We start from the raw sequence: 22,644 nt of genomic DNA, 5'->3' as shown, positions 1-22,644 counted from the left end.
GTTTGTGTAATTGGTGAAAAAATAAAAAAAAAATGGAAAAACAAAACAAGGATGACCTGCATTTTTCTACACAGCCCCAAACTGAGTAGAAAATCTGGCTCATTTGCTTCTATTCTATTGTTCACAAAGAATGACCTGCTGATGAGACAGACAGACGATGCAAAGACAAACCGAGCTCATATCTTAACATCAGTTTCCGGTCACAATTCAAAGTGTTGGTTATGACCTATAAAGCCCTTTATGGCATCGGGCCAGAATATCTCCGGGACCGCCTTCTGCCGCACGAATCCCAGCGACCGGTTAGGTCCCACAGAGTTGGCCTTCTCCGGGTCCTGTCGACTAAACAATGTCGTCTGACGGGACCCAGGGGAAGAGCCTTCTCTGTGGTGGCTCCGACCCTCTGGAACCAGCTCCCCCCAGAGATTAGGATTGCCCCCACCCTCCTTGCCTTTCGGAAACTCCTTAAAACCCGTCTCTGCCGTCAGGCATGGGGGAACTGAAACATCTCCCCCTTGCCCATGTAGTTGTTGTGTATGATTCGATTGTGTGTTTGTTTTTTATATATTGGGGTTCTTTTGGATTTTTTAACTTAAAACTGTAATTTAGATTGCTAATATTAGATTTGTTACTATGTATTGTTTACCATTGTTGTGAGCCGCCCCGAGTCTACGGAAAGGGGCGGCATATAAATCCAATAAATCTAATCTAATCTAATCTATAATTCATTTTCAACTATCCACTGATTTACAAATGGGTTATTTGAGGAAGACCTCAAATATGGTACAATTCAGATTGTTTGGGAGGTTTCTATATAAGAAGATGGTAACAGAGGCGTCTGTTTTTCATACATCAAACTTTGTTTTGATAAGACTTTTGTCATATTGCCTGCCACCCATTATTTGCCAGTATAAAATAAGCAAAAACTGGGAATCTGGCCTGATTTACAAAGTGATTTAACAATCCCTGTTGTTGTCTTTATTGACCAGAATCACTATGGACAGTATTTATTAGGTACCTATTGATATTATACAAAGATATAACAATGTTTATATACATGATACTAGTAAGAGAAAAACATTAGGACACTCTGGTAGACTTATGCACGGTCCTTACTGACCTCTTAGGAATCGGGAGAGGTCAACAGTGGATAGTTTTAGGGCAGCACTCCCCAAAGTACGGCCTGCGGGACGCATGTGGCCCACTAAGGCCATTTATCTGTCCTGCGGCATGAGATTTTACACAGATATAATAAGCTCCCGAATCTCCCGTCAATGCGGTCTGCTGCTGAGCGTCTGGCAGCCGCGAGGAGGAGGAGGTGGAGGCAATGTTCCTTCTAATGTGTGTGGCCACGCGGCTGTACCCAACCCCCCAGCGTGGCAAGAGAGAGAAAGAGAGAGCAACAGACAGAGAGTGAGATAGAAAGAGGGAGAAAGTGAGAAAAAGAAAGAGAGCAAGAGAAGGGAGAGAGATAGCAAAAGAGATAGCAAGAGAGAGAGAGAGAAAGAAAACAGAGAGAGTGAGAGAGAAAGCAAGCAAGAGAAAGAAAGAGAGAGAAAGAGGGAGAGATAGAGAGGGAGAAAGGAAGAGGGAGATATAGAAAGAGTGAGTGAAAGAGAGAAAGGAAGAGGGAGAGATAGAAAAAGAGTGTGTGAGAGAAAGAAAGGGAGGGAGAGAGAGAGAAAGAGAGTGAGACAGAAAGGAAAAAAGGAGAGGAAGGAAGAGAGAGAGAGAAAGCAAAAGAGAGGGACAAAGAAAGCAAAAGAGAGAAAGAGAGAGAAAGAGGGAGAAAGAGAAAGAAAGAGGGAGAGAGAAGGGAAGAGGGAGAGATAAAAAGAGAGAGAGAGAGAGAAAGAAAGGGAGAAAGAGAGTGAGACAGAGAGGAAAAAAAGGAGAGGAAGGAAGAGAGAGAGAGAGAGAAAGAAAAAACTCACGAAGGAGTTGGGGACTTTCCCCACTTCGCCTCCTCCTCCTCTCCCAGAAAACCGCAGGGGAGTTTTATAGTCCAGCTCTCCAACAGTCTGAGGGACAGTGAACTGGCCCCCTGTGTAAAAAGTTTGGGGACCCCTGTTTTAGGGGTTAGGTGATGATACTACAGAGTCAGGTAGTGAATTCTGTGCATTAAACTAGTATTTCCTGCAGTCGAGTTTGAAGCAGTTTACTTTAAGTTTGTACCTGTTGTGTATTCGTGTGTTGTTGTGGTTGGAGCTGAAGTAGTCATTGACAGAAAGGACCTTGTAGCAGATGATTTTATGGGCTATGCTTAGGTCCTGTTTAAGGCAACACACATATGTAGTTCTAAACTTTCTAGGATTGTAAGTCTAATTGGGTAGGGTATTCTGTTGCGTTTTTTGGACAGAACATTAGCAACAGGATACTAGAGAGTCAGGTAGTGAGTTCCATGCATTAACTACTGGGTTACTAAAGTCGTATTGAGATCCATTAAAAACAAACAAAAAAACAGAAATACAGTCTGAGGAACATAACTGAAGAATTCTGGGAATTAAAGTCCACCCGTTTTACAGTGGCCAACGTTGAGCAAAGCGATGATACATTGCATAATTCGACCCAAATTAATAGTGCAGGTTTCCTCCCCTGCCGCGCAATACGAAAAGGTATGGTTGTACATTTTTGGCTTGCATTCCAGTTACGCATGGCATGGGGATCATAGGAGTAGTATTAAATCCCATCCGGAGGGGCCCGATCGGGGGAAGGCAAGTTTAAGGCAACAAACCTCCATCTCGCAACAGCGCCCAGCAAAAACAAGGCAGGCAGGCAGGCAGATAGGCAAACCTACTAAGCAATCAAATACCCAAATGCGCAGGCGCTCAAGCCTCCGCCTCCTCCTCTTCCTTTGCGCGCAATGCTCAGGGAGAGTTATTTAGCCGCGTCGGCCGCGGGAGAATTTGAATCTGGCCGCGGAAGCGCCAAATGGAAGAGACGGCTGTAAATAACGAAGAGGCGGAAAATTGAGCCAGACAACCTCTGCCCGTGGAAGATAGCGTATCGTTTGAACGGACCGCCGGAGGGAGCATCTCCACGTCGCGGGGAGCCTGTATTCGAGAGGTTGGTAAGTAAAAGGCGTTCAAGTTTCTAGGCGGCAAGAAGCAACAACATGTATCTGGAAAGCGGGTGAGTGGCCTTGTGTTTACTTACACGGGCAGTCCTGATAGGTATTGACATAATCCATGAGGAGAGGGGGGAGAAGAGTTTCATGAACCATGTTCTTCACTGAAACTTTCCCATTGGACTCTTAGTAGACTGAACATAAAAATCAGTTCTAAAGAGATAATGACCAGAATGCCTTCTTTGAATGGTTTGTAGAAACAGCATGAGACAATGCTTAGTGAACTTACTATCCAAGCATCAGTTTTTATAATACAATGGTACGTCTACTTACGAACTTAAATGGTCCCATGACCAGGTTCTTAAGTAGAAAAGTTTGTAAGGAGAAGAAATTTCCCCCCATAGGAATCAATGTAAGAGCAAATAATGCGTGGGGAAACCACAGGGAGGGTGGAGTCCCTGTTTCCTCCCAGGAGATTCCTAGAGAGGCCACACAGAGGCTTTTCCCTGCCTTTTCCAGCTCTGTTTCCTACCAGGAAATTCCTAGAGAGGCCCCATGGAGGCTTCTCCTTGCCTTTTCCCCAAAGGCCATTACTCTGCTAAACAAATATTTCTCTCAACACTCAAACCATTTACTAAGTCTGCACTACTATTAAGCTTCTCATTGTTCCCATAAGCCATCTCCTCTCAGAAATGGCTATATGACTGCTTTGTTGCTTGTATCCTTACAATTTATATTGACTGGTTTGTAATATGATTTGAATGCTTATTTGCAGCCATTATTTGTTGTCATTATTTGTTGTATCTTATGATTTTTCACACACACACTGGGAGCATATGCACCAAGACAAATTCCTTGTACAGTGGTACCTCCACCTACAAACGCCTCTGCTTATGAACTTTTCTAGATAATAACCAGGTGTTCAAGATTTTTTTGCCTCTTCTCAAGAACCATTTTCCACTTGCAAACCCGAGCCTCTGAAACTGTAACCAGAAAAGGCAGGGAGAATCCTCCATGGGGCCTCTCTAGGAATCTCCTGGGAGGAAACAAGGCCTCCACCCTCCCTGTGGTTACCCCAGTCACACACAAATTTGCTTTAACATTGATTGCTATGGGAAAAATTGCTTCTTCTTACAAACTTTTCTACTTACCTTAACCTGGTCACGGAACGAATTAAGTTCATAAGTAGAGGTACCACTATATCTAATCACATCTGGCCAATAAAATTCTGTTCTGTTCTACTCTACTCTACTCTACTCTACAATGAATATATTTGCTGCAAAAGAAAGCCTTTGGGGTAATTCTCCCAGACATTGAATCCCCCCCCAAAACTTTTAACAGATTATGGATTTTTGTGGCTTTTAAATTTTTATGGTTGGATTATAAATATATTTCTACCATACTGTTTTTACAGTATTTTGCTTTGCTGGTACAGTGGTCCCCCGAGTTTCGCGATCTCGATCATTGCGAAACGCTATATCGCGATTTTTCAACCCGGAAGTAAAAACACCATCTGCGCATGCGCGCCCTTTTTTCTATGGCCACGCATGCGTAGATGGCGCCGGGCAGATCAGCTGCTGGGCGGCTTCCCTGGGTCTTCCCCCTCTTGCTGGCGGGAGGGCGAGCGGCGGGCATCAGCGAGGAGTTTGCGTGGGCGGCGGGGAAACCCCAGCGCCGCTTCCCAGCTGAGTCCTGAAGCCAAACGCGGAAGTTCGCTTCAGGACTCAGCTGGGAAGCGGCGCGAGCGAACGGCGTGGGCGGGCGAAGGGCGGGCGCGCAGGCAGACAGGCGGCGGACAAGCGGCAGGCGGACAAGCGGCGGGCGCGGCATCAGCGAGGAGTTTGCGTGGGCGGCGGGGAAACCCCAGCGCCGCTTCCCAGCTGAGTCCTGAAGCCAAACGCGGAAGTTCGCTTCAGGACTCAGCTGGGAAGCGGCGCGAGCGAACGGCGTGGGCGGGCGAAGGGCGGGCGCGCGGGCAGACAGGCGGTGGACAAGCGGCGGGCGGACAAGCGGCGGGCGCGGCAGCAGGGAGGAGTTTGCGTGGGCGGCGGGGAAACCCCAATCTTCGGCTCCTCGCTGCTGCGGCGGAAGTAAAAACACCATCTGCGCATGCGCAGATGGTGTTTTTACTTCCGCACCGCTACTTCGCGAAAAACCGATCATCGCGAGGGGTCCTGGAACGGAACCCTCGCGATAATCGGGGGATCACTGTATATAACTTTTACATTCATTTTCAGATTATGATGTAAAGCAGGGGTGGGCAATTAATTTTGCCATGGGGCTGCATAAGAAATTGGGATGGTTTTAAAGGGCTGGGTTAATATAATTAACTCAGTTTTACCCAATACTGTATATTATTGGGTAGAACTGAGTTAATTATATTATAATTATTAATTATAATTATATATTATATTATATTATATATTATTATATATTATATTTATATTATAATTAAAAATTAGTTGCCCACCCCTTCTTTCCTTGTTCTCTCCATTTCTCCTTCCTTCTTTCCTTTCCTTCCTTCATTCTCTAGATGGAGAGAAGCTTCTGTCTCTCTGATTTTCTCTGCCTTTTATTTCTGCTTTTGGGCAGTTCTTTACTTCTCTTTCAAAATATTCCTTTCAGCTGCCTCTCTTCAATTGACCTACATTGTCAGTTGAGAAAACATAGTGGAGGCTTTTCCTGAAAGTAGCTTTGGATTCCTCTTCTTTCTCCTCCTCCTCCCTTTCCCCCCCCCCCCCTGAGAGGTGGGGTAGGGGTTTGCTTTAAATTTATTGGAAAGGCCAATGAAACCAATGAACAATTTAAAAAATGAGGATTATTAGACTTTTGCAAAAGGGCATGGAAAAAGAATTTCTGCTTCCTTCCTTCCTTCCTTCCTTCCTTCCTTCCTTCCTTCCTTCCTTCCTTCCTTCCTTCCTTCCTTCCTTCCTTCCATACATCCTTCTTTCCTTCCTTCCAACCTTGCCCAGGTTTGATGTAAAGGGTTGGTATCAAAATACAATAAATGAGAAATGAAGTTTAATTCCTTATCGTGGAAGGAATTTAGAGAATAAATATGTTTTTTTTTTTAAAAAAAAAGCAGGACTGGGGAATGTATATTTTTTCTGAAAAGTAAACACTCTACAATGCATTATTATTCTTTTATCTTATTTTTTATATTTGATTGACCTTTGCTTTTAAGCAATTCATTAATTGTTTTGTTCTAGACTGCTCTTTACCAAAATAAAGTTTTTGCTGCCTTTGGACTACTAGGTACTTGATCATCTTTCATTATTTCTTCTCCTTAGAGTTTTTCTATAGGCTGACTGTGTCCAATCACATCAGGAAGAGGTTTCTGTCAGATAGTGATCAACTGGATCAGCTATACCTGTCCTTGGCAGATTATTCTGTCTATATAGACCCCCAGATCCCATTATCTTCAAAATTTACAAATTCCAAGAAGCTGCTTCATTCTTTGCTCAGCTTATGGTAATTTCTAGATATCGTTGGTTTTTTTTATTTTTGAAAACTAGTGGCTGCCTTGGGTGGAGCCAATACTATGAGTTTATTTTTATCTTTTGGTAGAACCTTTCTTAACCTTGGCTTCTTCCTGATATATGAATTCCATATTCCAACATTGATTATGGTAATGATGATGATGAGGATTATATTTGGTTGACTAATGAAAGGACTGCAAGAAACAAGCTCATAGAGAACAAAGGACTCAATTCATCACATTTATACAACCGCCCATTTCAAAATGCGGCTCTGAGACAATAAAACATTAAATTAAAAAATAAGTGTTATGATTAAAAAGAAGGAGAGGGCAACAGTAACAGATTTGTTGGCACCTCACCAATTCCTAGGGATTCCCAGGTTAATGACATAAATAGACTTTGAGATTGCGTAAAATTCCTAGGAATTGTTAGGAATTCTGGAAATTAAATCCATTTTTCTGAAGGCTGACGAGCTGGTTGTTTACAAAATGTAACACTCCAAAATTATTTTATATTCATTTTGAGGTGTATTTCCACAAACTGGTTGTTTACAGCTGGTTGTTTACAAAATGTAACACTCCAAAATTATTTGATATTCATTTTGAGGTGTATTTCCACAAACTGGTTGTTTACAAAATGTAACACTCCAAAATTATTTTATATTCATTTTGAGGTGTATTTCCACAAACTTAGAACTGAAATCTTGATCTGGTAACAAACTTTTTGTCCTATGAAATTGGAAATTTGGCTGAATTGCAATTCATTTAATTGTGTTATTGTTTGCCCCCCCCCCCCCCAGATATCTGTGAACTACAAATAGTATACAATGTCAAGACGTGAGTCTTTCCTGAATTCTGTAAATAAGGATTCCTTTGAAGACTTTTTGCATTTCATCAAACGTCACGTAAGTAAATATGGCCAAACAGTTTGTGGGTCTAGAATTGGAGGGGAGGAGAAAGTCAACCTTCTTTGCATACGCACACACGCACGCACGCACACACGTATGTATGTATGTATGTATGTAGGTGTACAACAGGTGGAGTTTTGATCACATAATTGTGGCAACATCTTGACTATTTTGGCCATATCCTACTGGTACCTCAGGTGGCATTTTTTTAAGCCTTTTCTGTCTCTTTCCTTCATCATTTTCCTTCTCCCTTCAGAACTTCTCCTCCTACATGTTACATTAGACCAGTGTTTTTCAATTATTTTCTGTTACATCCCCCAGGAAGAGTGAACATTTTGTGTATTCCCCAACTCTCCACCGGGACAATTGTTTGCAATATTTAGCACATTTTTGCTAAGAAAACTCAAGTGGCTTAGCAGCGTGATTGGGGCGTAATGTCTTTAAGTCACGCCTTAATTTATTTGACTTCATCCTGTCCACTGCCAACATTTTTAGACACAGTAAATATACTGTTCTTTCCTCATCTCCCACCATAGTCACAGTGAAGCCAAGTGCTACATATGCTTCATCCTATTTCATTATCTTAGCTTTTGGGAGACTTACGTTTGTTTCATTATCTTCATCTCTCTCCTCCTTTCTTTTCATCCCTGTTAAATATTTTTCCATGGTTTCTCTTCATGTCTCCTATTCTCTGCTGTGTGCTATTGTTCAGGGCTAAAAACCCTTACTCCTTGCGGCAAAAAAAGGCATGGTCCCCGGGTCACATGCTCCCCGGCATCCCTCCGAGCCTCCCCAGGAGGGCCCGCCACACTATTTGAGAAACACTGCATTAGAGTAAGATTGAAAAGTCTTTCCCATTTATCTGTTTTGTCGAACTTCTCTGGAGTTTTAAGATCAGAATAACCTTGCTTCCTTTTATGTGAGTTTGTAATTCATTGCTCTTGAATCTTATTTCTATTTAAGCTAGTCTTTTTTTTCAGCTTACCCTTATATCTGCGGACCAAAGAAACCACCCTATAAAAACATATTTGAAAAATAAATGATTTGGCAAATAGATAATTTATTAGTAATAAAATAGCCATTGAGGAATCATTTCTCTCCCCCCCCCCCATGTTTTATTGAGGTTCATTATAACAAAGTACAATAAAAAGTGGGGGAAAGGACAATTTCTTGATGTGAATATATATTTAGATTTAAGTTGCTGGTGGGTTTACATTCAATTAAAAAAAAAATCAACCAAACAAAATTGGTCAAATTGATTTTAGAATTTTAGGAAAGAAAGCTGATAATGAAGTAAGTGTCTAGACTGCTTTTTGGCAGAAGTGATAGTGATGTGTTGTATGAAATAATCTATTGAGTAATGTGCTGTTTCTTGGTCTGTATTGTTAGGATGAAGAGTTTGATTGCTTTGATCTATATGAAGTGCTTGAAGAACTATCGAGAAAGCAAACGAAAACATTGTGGAATACATTAAAAGGCTTGGTAATAAAAGTTTTGCTAGATAATCCCATAGAAGAATGGCAAAGAAAGAATGATGATAGCATGGAAACGGAAAAAAATGGAATACAGGTAATTTGTCCTGAATATACTAGCTACTAGCTATTGGGGTCAATATTCCCTCTAAGGTGCGTGGCCACGTGCCCAAAAACACCCCCCCGCGCAGCCTTTTTCAAGGCTACGTACAACGGAGCTGGGTGTTGGAGTTGGGGGCGAGTGACGAAAGTGTGGAGGCTGGCGAAGGTTTTTCTTGTTTTGAATGTCGCGCGCGCACTCCCCATTCCCCTGCCAGCCCACCAGTGGGGGGGGCGTGGATTCATGCCCTGCGCGCTGCAGGCCCGATGATCGGGGTGGGGCCCGGATCCACACCCCACTCGCTGGCGCCGGCCCAATGATCCTGGGGGGTGCGGATCCATGCCCCACTCGCTGCCAGCGCCGGCCCGATGATCCTGGGGGGGGCGCAGATCCACGTGCTGCCGGCGCCCGCCTGATGATTGTCTGGGGAGGGGCCGAGAGAGAAAGAGAAAGAAAGGGGGAGAGATAGAGGGAGAGAGAGAAAGCAAGAGAGAGAAAGAGTAACAGAGAGGGAGAGAGAAAGAGTGAGAAAAAGAGAGAGAAAGAGAGAAAGAGAGAGAAAGAGTGATTAAAAATAGAGAGAAAGGGGGGAGAGAAAGAGAGAGAAAGCAAGAAAAAGAGAAAAAGAGGAAGGAAGAAGGGAGAGAAGGAAGGAAGGAGAAATGGAGGGAAAAGGAAGGAAGGAAGGAAAAAGAAATGGAGGGAACAAGGAAGGAAGGAAGAATAAAATGAATGTAGGGACAGAGGAATGAAAGACTTTTTTGGGGGTGTGTGTGTGTAAATTTTTAAAGATTTTTCTCTTAGCATACATTCAAATAATACAGTGTACCATCTAATTTTCCATGAACAAAATGGAGTATTTTGTTAGTAACTAATATCAATCATCAAAAAGTTGCAAAAGTTTTTTTTAATGTTGTCATCCATGTACATACTTTTCCTTTAATTAAATTCCCTCCTTAATCTTCCTTCAAAAAGTACACCAATTATATTTCTAACTTATTAACCATTATGCCAAAGTGCTTCCTCCTTTCTTTATACGTTTTAAATATTATACAATTCTAAATATTCTCTATTTTCAATCAAGTAAAAATCATTAATATCATTAATCTCCCCAACAATTCTAAATTCAATTCCATTTATCCATTAATCCAAATCAGTATCAGCTACTACATATCTTATTATAATCAATACTTCTAAGTTTATTAAAACAGACCAGCAATTCCTAAATTCATATAAATAGAAAAAATAATTTTAAAAAGAGCAAACAAAACAATACTCCAAGCTTAAACAACTCTTCTCAAACTCCAATTTCTTTAATCTGAGCAGAACTTTGAACCGAAACCTTTTCTTTTTTATATTTTTGTGTCCCCTTTTCCATTTTATTCTTTCTATTCTTCCTTCTAGAAAGGAAGGACTTTGTTAGAAAAATAAAGGGGTAATTGGATCAAACTTTGGTCCCTTGCCAATGTAGTTATGATGGTGTCAGTGTCCCAGGGTTATGTGAACATCTTTTGGGATCTTCTGACAAGCAGCTGCAGGGATTCACTTAACGACTGGGGCAAGAAAGGTGGTAAAGTGAGGCAGAACTCACTTAATAACCATCTTACTCAGGAGGTAGAAACGTTGGCCTCCATTGGGGTCAGAACAGAAGTCGAGGATTATCTGTCTGCCCAATGCACTCTTAGAAGCAGATCAGCAGATCAGGAGTCCACTTTGAACCTCCATAGAAAACATCTAGGGGGGGAAGGCAGGTTGTCCTCTACTTACAATGGTTCATTTACTGACCGTTCAAAGTCACAACGGCCCTGAAAAAAGTGACTTATGCCCCCTTTTCACACTTAGGACCTTTGCAGCAGCCTGATGATCGCAGGATCAAAACTTTGCTGCCGTTTCATATTTATGACCGTTGCTGTGTGTCCTGAGGTCACGTGACCCCCCTTTCGTTTCTAACCGATCCACGCCCAGTCATGAAAATGTGCCGCTCAGACATTATACTTTTCCACCCACATCGGAAAAAAATTAGAGGGAACATTGATTTGGGTGCACATGTACTTTTTAAGAGAATAGAATAGAATTTTTATTGGCCAAGTGTGATTGGACACACAAGGAATTTGTCTTGGTGCATATGCTCTCAGCGTACATAAAATGAAATATACATTTGTCAAGAATCATGTGGTACAACACTTAATGATTGTCATAGGGGTCTAATAAGCAATGAAGAAGCAATATTAATAAAAATCTTAGGATATAAGCAACAAGTTACAGTCATACAGTCAACATGGGAGGAAATGGGTGAAAGGAATGATGAGAAAAACTAGTAGAATAGAAGTGCAGATTTAGTAGAAAGTCTGACAGTGTTGAGGGAATTATTTGTTTAGTAGAGTGATGGCGTTCGGAAAAAAACTGTTCTTGTGTCTAGTTGTCTTGGTGTGCAGTGCTCTGTAGTAACGTTTTGAGGGTAGGAGTTGAAACAATTTGTGTCCAGGATGTGAGGGGTCAGTAAATATTTTCCCCGCCCTCTTTTTGACTCGTGCAATATACAGGTCCTCGATGGAAGGCAGGTTGGCAGCAATTGTTTTTTCTGCAGTTCTGATTATCCTCTGAAGTCTGTGTCGATCCTGTTGGGTTGCAGCACCAAACCAGACAGTTAGTAGCATGCTTAGAGAGGATTAGTTTGATGTAGTGGTGAAGGTACTAGCCTAGAAACCAGCAGACTCAATTCTGGTCCCGCCTTATGTGTGAAACTTGGTTGGGTGACTTTAGATCAGTCTTTCTTGGCCCAACCCTCTTCATAGGGTTATTATTGTGGGGAAAAATAGGAGAAGGGAGGAGGATTATGTATTTTCACATTATAAAGTAATTAAGGTGGGATAAAAGAAGCTAAAAAAAATAGGCCATGTTCTGAGTTTTAGTTATTGCCCAAACCCCCCCCCTTAATAATATAACTGTACTGACTTACTTCGGATCGGAACAGTGATTTTAGCTAATTATTGCCCATTTATATTAGGCATTCCCTTGATTTTCTTCCTAGAGGTATTTAATTTATATTTATATTCATTTATTTAAATTTATTATAGCTACCCAACTCCAGTGGGCTTTGAAGCAGTATTCAACCTCATACATACACATAAAAACAAACCTCCATAAAAACAGAGAAAGTATAAAACCACATGCCTAAATCTGGACCTGAGTATATTTTATCAAATATTTATTTATAGAGATAAATACAGATAGAGACAGTATTTTTAACACAAATTATAGATATTTTAAACACAAAATAGCATCAAGCCAAGAATTCTTCAAAACATTACAGTATTTGCTACATATTTTCTGAGCTGTTTCTCTTTTTTAAAATATGCTGTTAAATAGTCTGTCTGTCTTTTTAATTATCTCTGAATTTTCAGAAGCAAACTAAAGACATGATTCAAGCTGTAGTAACAGTAGTTACTGCATCCATTCCTACAATAGAGGAAAATACTGACATCAAAGATCTTTTAGAATGTGCTGTGCTATTAAATAGTAAGTATTGTGGGTCTGATGATTATATCTATGCCTCTGACAGTAGTCCTGGACTGATGCTTGTGGTTTTTCTCCATGGAATTGCATATTTCCTTAAATTTATTTTAATTTATTGAGGCTGTGCTTCAGTGGTGCAATTTAGAATGATTGTATATTCTTCATAAATGCTTAGCTCTTGTTGTTTTGAAGATTCTCATAATAGCAAGTAATAATCTAAAATGTTGATGTAAATACTGAAACTGCTGAAGTGTTTATCACTTGAATCTTTGAGTAGGGGGCTTATTTCCAAGCTTAATGTTCCTTTGATTGAATGAGTTTCAGATTGAGAAAACATTAAGGTTAGTTTTCCAGAATCAAGGAGATTTGGTTGGACACCAATCTAACCAGAACTGCATTAATCTTGCATGATGGACTATGCTATTCCTTAAGGCGGGGTGGGCAATTTACTTTGCCAGGGGGCCGCATGAAAAATTGGGATGGTTTCAGAGGGCCGGACTAATATAATTAACTCATTTCTACCCAATAGTGTATATTATTGGGTAGAACTGAGTTAATTATATTATAATTATAAATTATAATTATATATTATATTATACTGTATACTATATATTATATACAGTGGTACCTTAAGATACGAACTTAATTGGTGCCGGGGGGAGGTTCGTAAGACAAAAGGTTCGTAAGATGAAACATTGTTTCCCATAGGAAACAATATAAACTCAATTAATCCGTGCAACAACAAAAAAAACCCGCAAAAAAACGCTGCCGCCCGGCTGTCACCTTTTAAAACAGCCGTGCGGCAGGAGATAGGCTTTGAGTTTTTGGCTGGGGGGGGGGAGAAGTAGGACCTTCCTAACTCCCCCCCCCCCCAGCCACAAGGAGCGGTGAAGCGGCGAAGTGACGTGGAGAAATGAAGTGACGTCCTGCTCATCGCCCGTGTCTGGCAGAAGCTTCTGCCTGAGTGCTCTTGGCCGGCGGGATTCAAAGTGCTGGGGTGGGAGGTGTCCCGACAGCCCCACCCCACCCCAGCACTTTGAATCCCGCCAGCCAAGAGCACTCGGGCAGAAGCTTCTGCCAGACACGGGCAATGAGCGGGACGAGCGGTGCGGAAGCCTCTTGCAGCAGCTGCCACAGCCATCGGCTTCCGCGCCGCTCGTCCCGCTCATTGCCCATGTCTGGCAGAAGCTGCCACCCGAGCGCTCTTGCCCAGCGGGAGGCGAAGCACTGGGGTGGGGTGGGGGGCTGTCGGGACACCCCCACCCCAGCACTTTGAATCCCGCCGGCCAAGAGCACTCGGGCAGAAGCTTCCCCCTCATCGCCCGTGTCTGGCAGAAGCTTCTGCCCGAGTGCTCTTGGCCGGCGGGATTCAAAGTGCTGGGGTGGGAGGTGTCCCGACAGAAATGGGCTCCGAAGCGGCGCAAAGTTATCCTGTCTCTCCACCTCCTCCCCCTGCGGTCGCCTTCCCAAAGGAGCCTTCTGGCTGCCCAGGGGGTGGGGTTAGCTTTGTGCCGGGGGAGCGGCGGCTGCCACCCGAGCGCTCTTGCCCAGCGGGAGGCGAAGCACTGGGGTGGGGGGTGGGGCTGTCGGGACACCTCCCACCCCAGCACTTTGAATCCCACCGGCCAAGAGCACTCGGGCAGAAGCTTCTGCCAGACACGGGCGATGAGGGGGAAGCTTCTGCCCGAGTGCTCTTGGCCGGCGGGATTCAAAGTGCTGGGGTGGGAGGTGTCCCGACAGCCCCACCCCCACCCCAAAGATCTTCCCGTCTGCAGAGGCTGGCTGAGCCGGAAGATCGCAGCGCGCGTTGCCTGCGCTGGCGAGGGAAGCCAAGCCGTGAGCGATCTTCCGGCTCAGCCAGCCTCAGCGGATCAAGCCCGGCCCGGCAGCTGCCTTCCGTCACTGAGCCTCGCCGGCCGGGAAGATCACAGCGCGCATTGCCTGCGGCGGCGAGGGAAGCCAAGCCGGGAGCGGCGGCGACGCTGCTCCGGTTGCCTGGTCCTCTCCTGCCTCCCACGCTGATGTTCCCCGCTGCGTCGGGCGCCGCCAGCCCCGAGTCGGACGCACTCTCCCCGCAGCGCCCAGCCGCTGCCCGCCCCGTCCTAGCCGGAGCCTGAGCCGGGTCCGCTCGGTCGCGCCTCCTCGCCCGCCGCCCGCCCAGGATGCAGACCTGCTGCCTCTCCCCGCGCCCGCCGCCAGCCCGATCCTGCGCCTCCTGCTTCCCCCCCAGCCAAAAATACAAATGCGGTCGCCCGCGGAGCAATGAGAAGCTGAAGCCGCTGGCGGTTTCAGACTCCCGCTGCTCCACGCTGCTCCGCCCTGCCTGTCATGCGGCGGCAGACCCTCTTTGTGTTTTTTGCTGAGGGGGGGAGCAGGAGGACCTTCCTGACTCCCTCCCCCAGCGCCGGACCTCCAGCCAAAAACCCAAAGCGGCCTCCCAACCTGCCGCCGCCGCCGCCCGGCTGTTACCTTTTAAACAGCCTCCCGAAGTCGAACGCCAAACCCGAACTTCCGGGTTCGGCTTCGGAAGGCTGCTGGGAAGCCCCCCAGCTGTTTTAAAAGGTGACAGCCGGGCTGCGGGGCTTCCCAGTAGCCTCCGGAATGCCGAACCCGGAAGTTCGGGTTTGGCGTTCGTAAGACGGAAAAAGTTCGTAAGAAGAGGCAAAAATTTCCTCAACCCCGGGTTCGTATCTCGGGTTGTTCGTAAGACGAGGGGTTCGTATCTTGAGGTACCACTGTATTATATATACAGTAATACCTCGTCTTACGAACTTAATTAGTTCCTGGAGGAGGTTCGTAAGGCAAAAAGTTCGTAAGACGAAACAATGTTTCCCATAGGAAACAATGTAAACTCAATTAATGCATGCAAACACCCCCCCCCACCCGCAAAAATGACGCTCTGCTGGCCGCCGCCGCCCGGCTGTCGCCTTTTGAAACAGCTGGGGGGCTTCTTGGCATCCTCCCGAACCCGAATGCCAAACCCGAACTTTTGCCGAACTTCCGAGTTCGGCGTTTGGGAGGCCGCTGAGAAGCCCTGCCGCCTGGCTGCCGCCTTTTGAAACAGCCAGGGGGCTTCTCGGTTTTCTCCTGAACGCCGAACCCGGAAGCTCGGCAAAGATTCGGGTTTGGCGTTCGGGTTCGGGAGGATGCCGAGAAGCCCCCCGGCTGTTTCAAAAGGCGACAGCCGGGCGGCCAGCTTTGACGTCACGGAGATGTCCTTCCTGGCCGGCTGAAACGTGGACTCCAGGAAGGACGTCTTCGTGACGTCAAAGCTCCGCCCATGGAATTCCCTATTGGGATTCCCCACCTCTGTTTGAGCTCTGCGGCTCTTTTGCAAAGCTGACAGCCGGGCAGCAGGGCTTCTCAGCATTCTCCTGAACCTGAATGCCGAACCCGAACTTTTGCTGAACTTCTGGGTTCGGCATTCGGGAGAACGCCGAGAAGCCCCCCGGCTGTTTCAAAAGGCGACAGCTGGGTGGCGGGGCTTCTCGGCGGCCACCCGAACCTGAACTTTTGCCAAACTTCCAGGTTTGGCGTTCGGGGCGGCGGGTTTTCCTAAGGCGGAAAAAGTTTGTAAGAAGAGGCAAAAAATTTCTGAACCCCAGGTTCGTATCTCGGAAAGTTCATATGACGAGGGGTTTGTATCACGAGGTACCACTGTATATATAATTATATATTATATTATATTATATTATATTATATTATATATTTCTCCTTCCTCCCTCCCTTCCTCCCTCCCTTTCTCTTTCCTTTCTTCCTCCCTCCCTCCATTTCTCCTTTCCTGCCTTCCTCCACTTCTCCTTCTTTCTTTCCTTCCTCTCCATTCTCTTTCCCTCCCTCTCTTTCCCTTTTGTTTCTTTCTCTCCATCGCAAATGCCCAAAGAAGATTAAGTCAACTTACATGAAAGATGGAGAGGGCGAGGCGAGAGCACCGGTGTAGGTAGTCAGCTGAGCAACAGGGAGGCACGACACGACCGCCTTTTTCCCCTCGCAGGTGGCGAGACCATCTGACTCCACCGCGCGGCGTTTGGAAATGGTGTGCGGTGTTTGGATTTTGCTTGGTTTTTGCAAGGTGGCGAGGCCGTCCGATTTAACCTTGCAGCACCTCCCCCCCACCAAACATGTAGTCATGCAGATGGGGGTGGCATGATTATTTATAGTGGCCAGGGTTACTTCACTGTAAAACACTCATTCCATTGCAGTCACAACTTTAAATAGTTGCAAAACAAGGACTACCTGTATCGAAATGTATCATGAACTGGCTTTGACCATCATAAAGGTACTTGATTCCTAAGAGCCACAGGAAAATTTTAGAGGCACATTGGTCTATCCTGAGCTTGCGCATATTGAAAACGAGGAATCCACGCGCTGATATTTCAGATCACTCTTTTTATATAGAAATCGTCATTTGTACAAGCCAAATTCATGCATGTGAGTTCATCTTGGCAGCTTCTTAGTGAGAGGAGTTAAATGCTAGGCTGCTGCCAAAGATCAAAGCTAATTGCAATATTCCTTTATGAGATAAGGAGTCCCCAGTTTCACCGATTTATAAGTACAGCTTCCCACATCTCTGCAGACAGGGCACTTTTTCTCAAAGGATTTTAGCAGGGAAATAACAGTTGGCTAGCATAACCTGGCTGAAACCTCAAACATCAATTTCCCCGAATTTCTCATACCCCACCCTTAAATATCTATGGGGAGTGGTCAACAATCCCTAGAGTTAACAAACTACAGACTACTTCCTTTTCCCATACAAGTATTCTTGTCCTTTTCTTAGTCTTCTAAGTGGGCATCAAGCAAAGGCTCATGGCTCTCCACCTCTTCCTCTAAGTCAGACCTTACTGTCATTCGCATCTCTGCCACCTCTGGTGGTCCTTCAGTTTCATCCAGGTCTATTTCTTCCTCACTCTCACACTCTGCATTAACTGGCAACATCACTGGCCCAGGGTACCAATATGGGTCTGGCTCATCCTCCTCAATCTATCATTACCAGAGTGGGTCGAGGACTACTCACAACACATTTGAAAATTACATTCTTTTTGTTACATCCCAAATCAGTGCATTTTAATTAAATAACTGTGTTGCAGACATTCTTTTTGTACTACCGGATTCTGAAAAATCTCTGTCGGAAAAAATTCTGTACCTTGCAAAATCCTGGTGGAAGAAGGGATTAGAAAGAAAAGAACTATTTGGGAAAACTGCTTTTTTGATGCTTCTGAAGAAGAGATTGGAGAAGAAAAATGTGGTAAGCAATATGTGTTCAGTTTCTAAATTTATATGTACAGTAGTACCTCTAGATACGAGCTGCTCCACATGCGAGTATTCCAAGATACAAGCCACGAGGGGAGAGAAATGTCTTTTCGAGACCCGAGCTCAAATTCGGGATACGAGCCGAGCGTCCACTAGGTGGCACAAGAATCCTTGCTTGTGGTTATCTCGGAGGGGAAAAACAAAGTCTAAAGCCATTTGTTCCAGATACGAGTTGTTCGACATAGGAGCTCCCTTCTTGAACGAATTAAACTCGTATCTAGAGGTACTGCTGTATATGTTTGTGATAGATCTCTAAGGGCCATTTTAGTATTTTAATGTACAGTGATCCCCCGATTATCGCGAGGGTTCCGTTCCAAGACCCCTCGCAATAATCGATTTTTCGGGATGTAGTGGTGCGGAAGTAAAAACACCATCTGCGCATGCGTGCCCCTTTTTCCATGGCCGCGCATGCGCAGATGGTGTTTTTACTTCCGCACCTGGGAAGACCCAGCAGCTGAGGAGCCGCCTGCCCGCCCGCTTGTCCGGCGCTTTTCAGCTTGTCCGGCCGCCGCTTTTCCGCCGCTTGTCCGGCCGCCGCTTGTCCGCCGCTTTTCCGCTTGTCCGGCCGCCGCTTTTCTTGTCCGCCCACCACTTGTCCGCCGCTCTGGGAGTTGAAGACCCAGGGAAGGTTCCTTCGGCCGCCCAGCAGCTGATCTGCTCGGCAGCGCAGTAGCAGCGAGGAGCCGAAGATGGGGTTTCCCCGTTGCCCACGCAAAGGGGAAACCCCATCTTCGGCTCCTCGCTGCTACTGCGCTGCCGAGCAGATCAGCTGCTGGGCGGCCGAAGGAACCTTCCCTGGGTGCCGCTCGAGAGCAAGAGGGGGAGAGATAGAGAAAGAGAGAGAAGGAAAGAAAGAGATGAGAGAGGGAGGAAGAGAGTGTGAGAGAGGAAGAAGCAAGAGAGAGAAAGAGAGAGAGAAAGAAAGATGAGAAAGGAAGGGAGTGACGTCATCGGGTGAAAAAATCGCGATATAGCATTTCGCAAAGATCGAGATCGCGAAACTCGGATCACTGTACACCACAAATCATTTACAGGGGATTAATTTTCTTTCCTCTGGATAAACCTGAGGGAAGTCAGATGCTTTTAGAAACATTGGCAGGAATTGATGCATAGATAGTAAATGATATCTCTCTCTTGGGTTGAATTATATGCCATGGTAGTGTAACAAAGCATCTAGGGTCCAAAATTTGCGATCCCAAGAAGAAGCTGTTCAGTGTCAACTTATGGGAAATATCCATGGGGTCAGCCCCCAACTAGATGGTAAATAATTCCCTATTCATTTAAGGCTGCATTATTATTACTGTTAGTTTTTCTCATCGTTTCCATCACTCATCTCCTCCCTCTTATGACTATGACTGTAACTTGTTGCTTAATATTGATTGTTTCCTATTTGCTTATTTGACCCCTATGGCAATCTTTAAGTGTTGTACCTCTTGATTCTTGACACATGTATCTTTTCTTTTATGTATACTGAGGGCATATGCACCAAAAACAAATTCCTTGGGCATCCAATCACACTTGACCAATAAAAAATTCTATTCTCTTCACTGTTCTATTCTATTCTTCTGTTCAAGCTTATATATGAAAATAGTGCATATCATGGTGATTACAACACTTGGTATTCCTCCTCCTTGTACTTTCTGCAGATTTATGTCTCTTGTCTTATCAGTGGCATGAAATTCATCTTATTCATCTCCTTTAGGAGGCAACTATAATCAGCCTATATCACATTCGTGGGGTTCTGCCGTATTTTGATTACGACTCAGAAGAGAGTAATGAAATTAAAGATTTGTTACTTGGGTGCTTTATGAGCAAAGCCTACTTTGAAACAGAACAGGTATGAATCTCTCTTTTTTAATGTGCGTGGATTTTTTTATATGTGCACCATAAAAGAACTCATTGGGTAAAATTGGCTGATTTTTTTTAATGCTGTGTTGTGTTATTTATATTTTTAATTATTGGATGCATTTTTATTGTTTCTATTTTGCTATAATTGCTAAGAGTAGTGTAATCAAAATGGGTGGTTTTGTAAATTTATTAAATAAGTTAAGTATCTGCAGTGCAGATGTATAAGGGAAAGAAGCTTTAAAGAAGGAGTGAGATTTATTGTAATTTAAAAATTATCAAAACCCTGAAAAATGCAAGAAAGGGTTCCCTAACTTCTTGGAAAAAAAAGAGAAAGAGAACTTTTAGGATTAGGGTTAGATTTTACGTTTTGTTTTCTTAATATTGCATTTTTACATTTTGTTTGCGTCATGTATTTTAGAAACTTCTTTAATTATGCAGTTTATTGTGAGCATATTTAAAAGCTTTCTGGAACATGTTGTACAATGTAATTCTACAGGTAGTCCTTGCCTTATAATCATAATTGGACCCAGAATTATGTTTATAAATTATACTGATTGTTAAACGGGTCATTGCATGGCTCTGCTAAATTTTACTACCTATTTTGGCAGTTGTTAAGCAAATGTGGCAATTTTAAAGTGAACAATAAGATCATTAAGTAACTTATTGTCTACAGTGGATATTTTTTGCTTGAAACTGGAATTGAACACTGTTTTTCGGCCAAAAAATGTTACAAGATCATGGTCATGTGATGCAGGATACTGTAGACGTTATAATTGCGGCCTGGTTTCAAAGCATCCAAAAAGCAATATGACCACAGACAAACCAGCATCTGCATTCCTTTGTCAGATGAGAAGAACACATGTTTCTCTTTCTATCCTGGCCATTTTTTACAGAGGCACAATTTAGAGGATTTTAACAAACTGCATGCCTGTTTAGTTTGTTGGCTGTAATGCCTTAGATAGAAAGTCCCTACAGAGAGTGGCAAGGACAGTTGAGAAGATTATAGGAAGCTCTCTTCCTGTCTTTCAGGATACTGCTTATAAGTGATGTGCTTAGAACTCAAAGTATTATTAGAGACCCCACATACCCACTTCATGGTCTGTTTTTGTTGCTCCCCACTGGGAGGATGTTTCAAAATATTTCTAGCAGAACTTCCAGATTCTGAAACAGCTTTGTTCCGTATGCCATCCACCTGGTAAACTCACAAGATTTGTTTTTCTCACCATATACATGCATGCCTCCAAACTAGACTGTTGTTTCTACATGTCATATATTATATGTAAGTACAGTAGTCCCTCGCTATACCGCGCTTCACCTACTGCGGCTTCACTTCATCGCGGGTTTCTGAGGAAGTCGATCGGCAGATTTAAAAAGCCTGCCGAACTCGATCGGCATGTTTTTTTAAAAAAAAATCTAAAATTGTAAATACTGTACAGTATTTAAATACTGTATCTAAAATAAATACTGTATGGGAAGGGTTTATAAACACTTAAAACAATGAAAACTTACCAAACAATTACAATATAAATACTTAAATAAGTACTATCAGTCGATAAATTCCCCATCGCGGATTTCACCTATCGCGGCCAGGTCTGGAACGTAACACCAGCGATAGGTGAGGGGTGAGGGACTACTGTATATCCATAAATGTTTTATTTATTTATTTTGTCATGTTTATGGAGTGTATATTGGAGGTGGTGACCCTTTGAGAACTATGCAATAAAATTTCATTTTAATGTATGCTGATTAGCATACATTCAAAGTGAAAATAAAGTTAATCTATGTCTAACTCATTTTCCCAGCTATTAAAACTTCAAACTCGGCTAAGTAGCCTGGGAGAAATCCATCATAAATTCAAATAGTTGTCAAACAACTGGTTGTAAATTAAGTATACAGTGATCCCCCGATCATTGCGAGGGTTCCGTTCCAGGACCTCCCGCAACGAGCGGGTTTTAGTGAAGTAGCGCTGCGGAAGTAAAAACACCATCTGCGCATGCGCAGATGGTGTTTTTACTTCCGCAGCGCTAGCGAGGAGCCGAAGATTGGGGGCCCGCGCGGCTGTTTTAAAACGTCGCCGCCGGCATGGGGGGCTTGCCAGCACCCCCCGGACCCCCAACCCGGGTTTGGGGGGCTGCTAGGAAGCCCCCCATGCCGGCGGCGATGTTTTAAAACAGCCGCGCGGCTTCCCAACTGAGTCCCGAAGACAAACGTCAAAGGCGAACTTCCGCGTTTGTCTTCGGGACTCATTGGGAAGCCGCACGGCTGTTTTAAAACGTCGCCGCCGGCATGGGGGGCTTCCTAGCAGCCCCCCAAACCCGGGTTGGGGGTCCGGGGGGTGCTGGCAAGCCCCCCATGCCGGCGGCGACGTTTTAAAACAGCCGCGCGGCCCCCAATCTTCGGCTCCTCGCTAGCGGGCAGGCAGGCGGCGGACAAGCCGTTCGCTGGCGCCGCTCGCTCGCGCTTCCCAGCTGAGTCCTGAAGCGAATTCGCTTCAGGACTCAGCTGGGAAGCGGCGAGAATGAACGGCGTGGGCGGGCGATGCGCGAGCGGGCGGCGGACAAGCCGTTCGCTCGCTCTCGCTCTCGCCGCTTCCCAGCTGAGTCCTGAAGCGAATTCGCTTCAGGACTCAGCTGGGAAGCGGCGAGAATGAACGGCGTGGGCGGGCGAAGGGCGGGCGGCAGCGAGGAGTTTGCGTGGGCGGTGGGGAAACTCCTTGCTGATGCCCGCCGCTCGCCCTCCCGCCAGCAAGAGGGGGAAGACCCAGGGAAGCCGCCTAGCAGCTGATCTGCCCGGCGCCATCTATGCATGCGTGCCCATAGAAAAAAGGGCACGCATGCGCAGATGGTGTTTTGACTTCCGGGTTGAAAAATCGCAAATTAGCCTGTTCGCAATGGTCGGGAATGCAATAACCGGGGGATCACTGTACTTGTATTAATAACATTCACTAA

The 22,644-nt window shown here is 44.7% G+C and overlaps 1 protein-coding gene across 3 annotated transcripts in view; it reads left to right on the top strand.

The window, feature by feature from the left end:
• The first annotated feature begins 2,862 nt into the window (after positions 1-2,862).
• NCAPG2 (non-SMC condensin II complex subunit G2) overlaps positions 2,863-22,644 on the top strand; it is an 80,767-nt gene continuing 60,985 nt past the window's right edge. For 2 of the 3 annotated variants that reach the window (XM_070729471.1, XM_070729469.1), the window contains exons 1-7: positions 2,906-3,067; positions 6,355-6,535; positions 7,343-7,447; positions 8,840-9,019; positions 12,427-12,541; positions 17,626-17,783; positions 19,551-19,685. In XM_070729471.1, the coding sequence (XP_070585572.1) occupies positions 7,370-7,447; positions 8,840-9,019; positions 12,427-12,541; positions 17,626-17,783; positions 19,551-19,685 (666 nt within the window). In that variant the 5' untranslated portion in view covers positions 2,906-3,067; positions 6,355-6,535; positions 7,343-7,369. Of the gene's footprint in view, positions 3,068-6,354; positions 6,536-7,342; positions 7,448-8,839; positions 9,020-12,426; positions 12,542-17,625; positions 17,784-19,550; positions 19,686-22,644 lie in introns of all 3 variants that reach the window. The other variant, XM_070729470.1, reaches the window with a different exon arrangement.

The sequence above is a fragment of the Erythrolamprus reginae genome, chromosome Z, assembly GCF_031021105.1.
Source record: "Erythrolamprus reginae isolate rEryReg1 chromosome Z, rEryReg1.hap1, whole genome shotgun sequence".
Taxonomy (NCBI): domain Eukaryota; kingdom Metazoa; phylum Chordata; class Lepidosauria; order Squamata; family Dipsadidae; genus Erythrolamprus; species Erythrolamprus reginae.
Note: the sequence above shows the minus strand (reverse complement) of the source record. Positions and strands in the feature narration are given on the sequence as shown.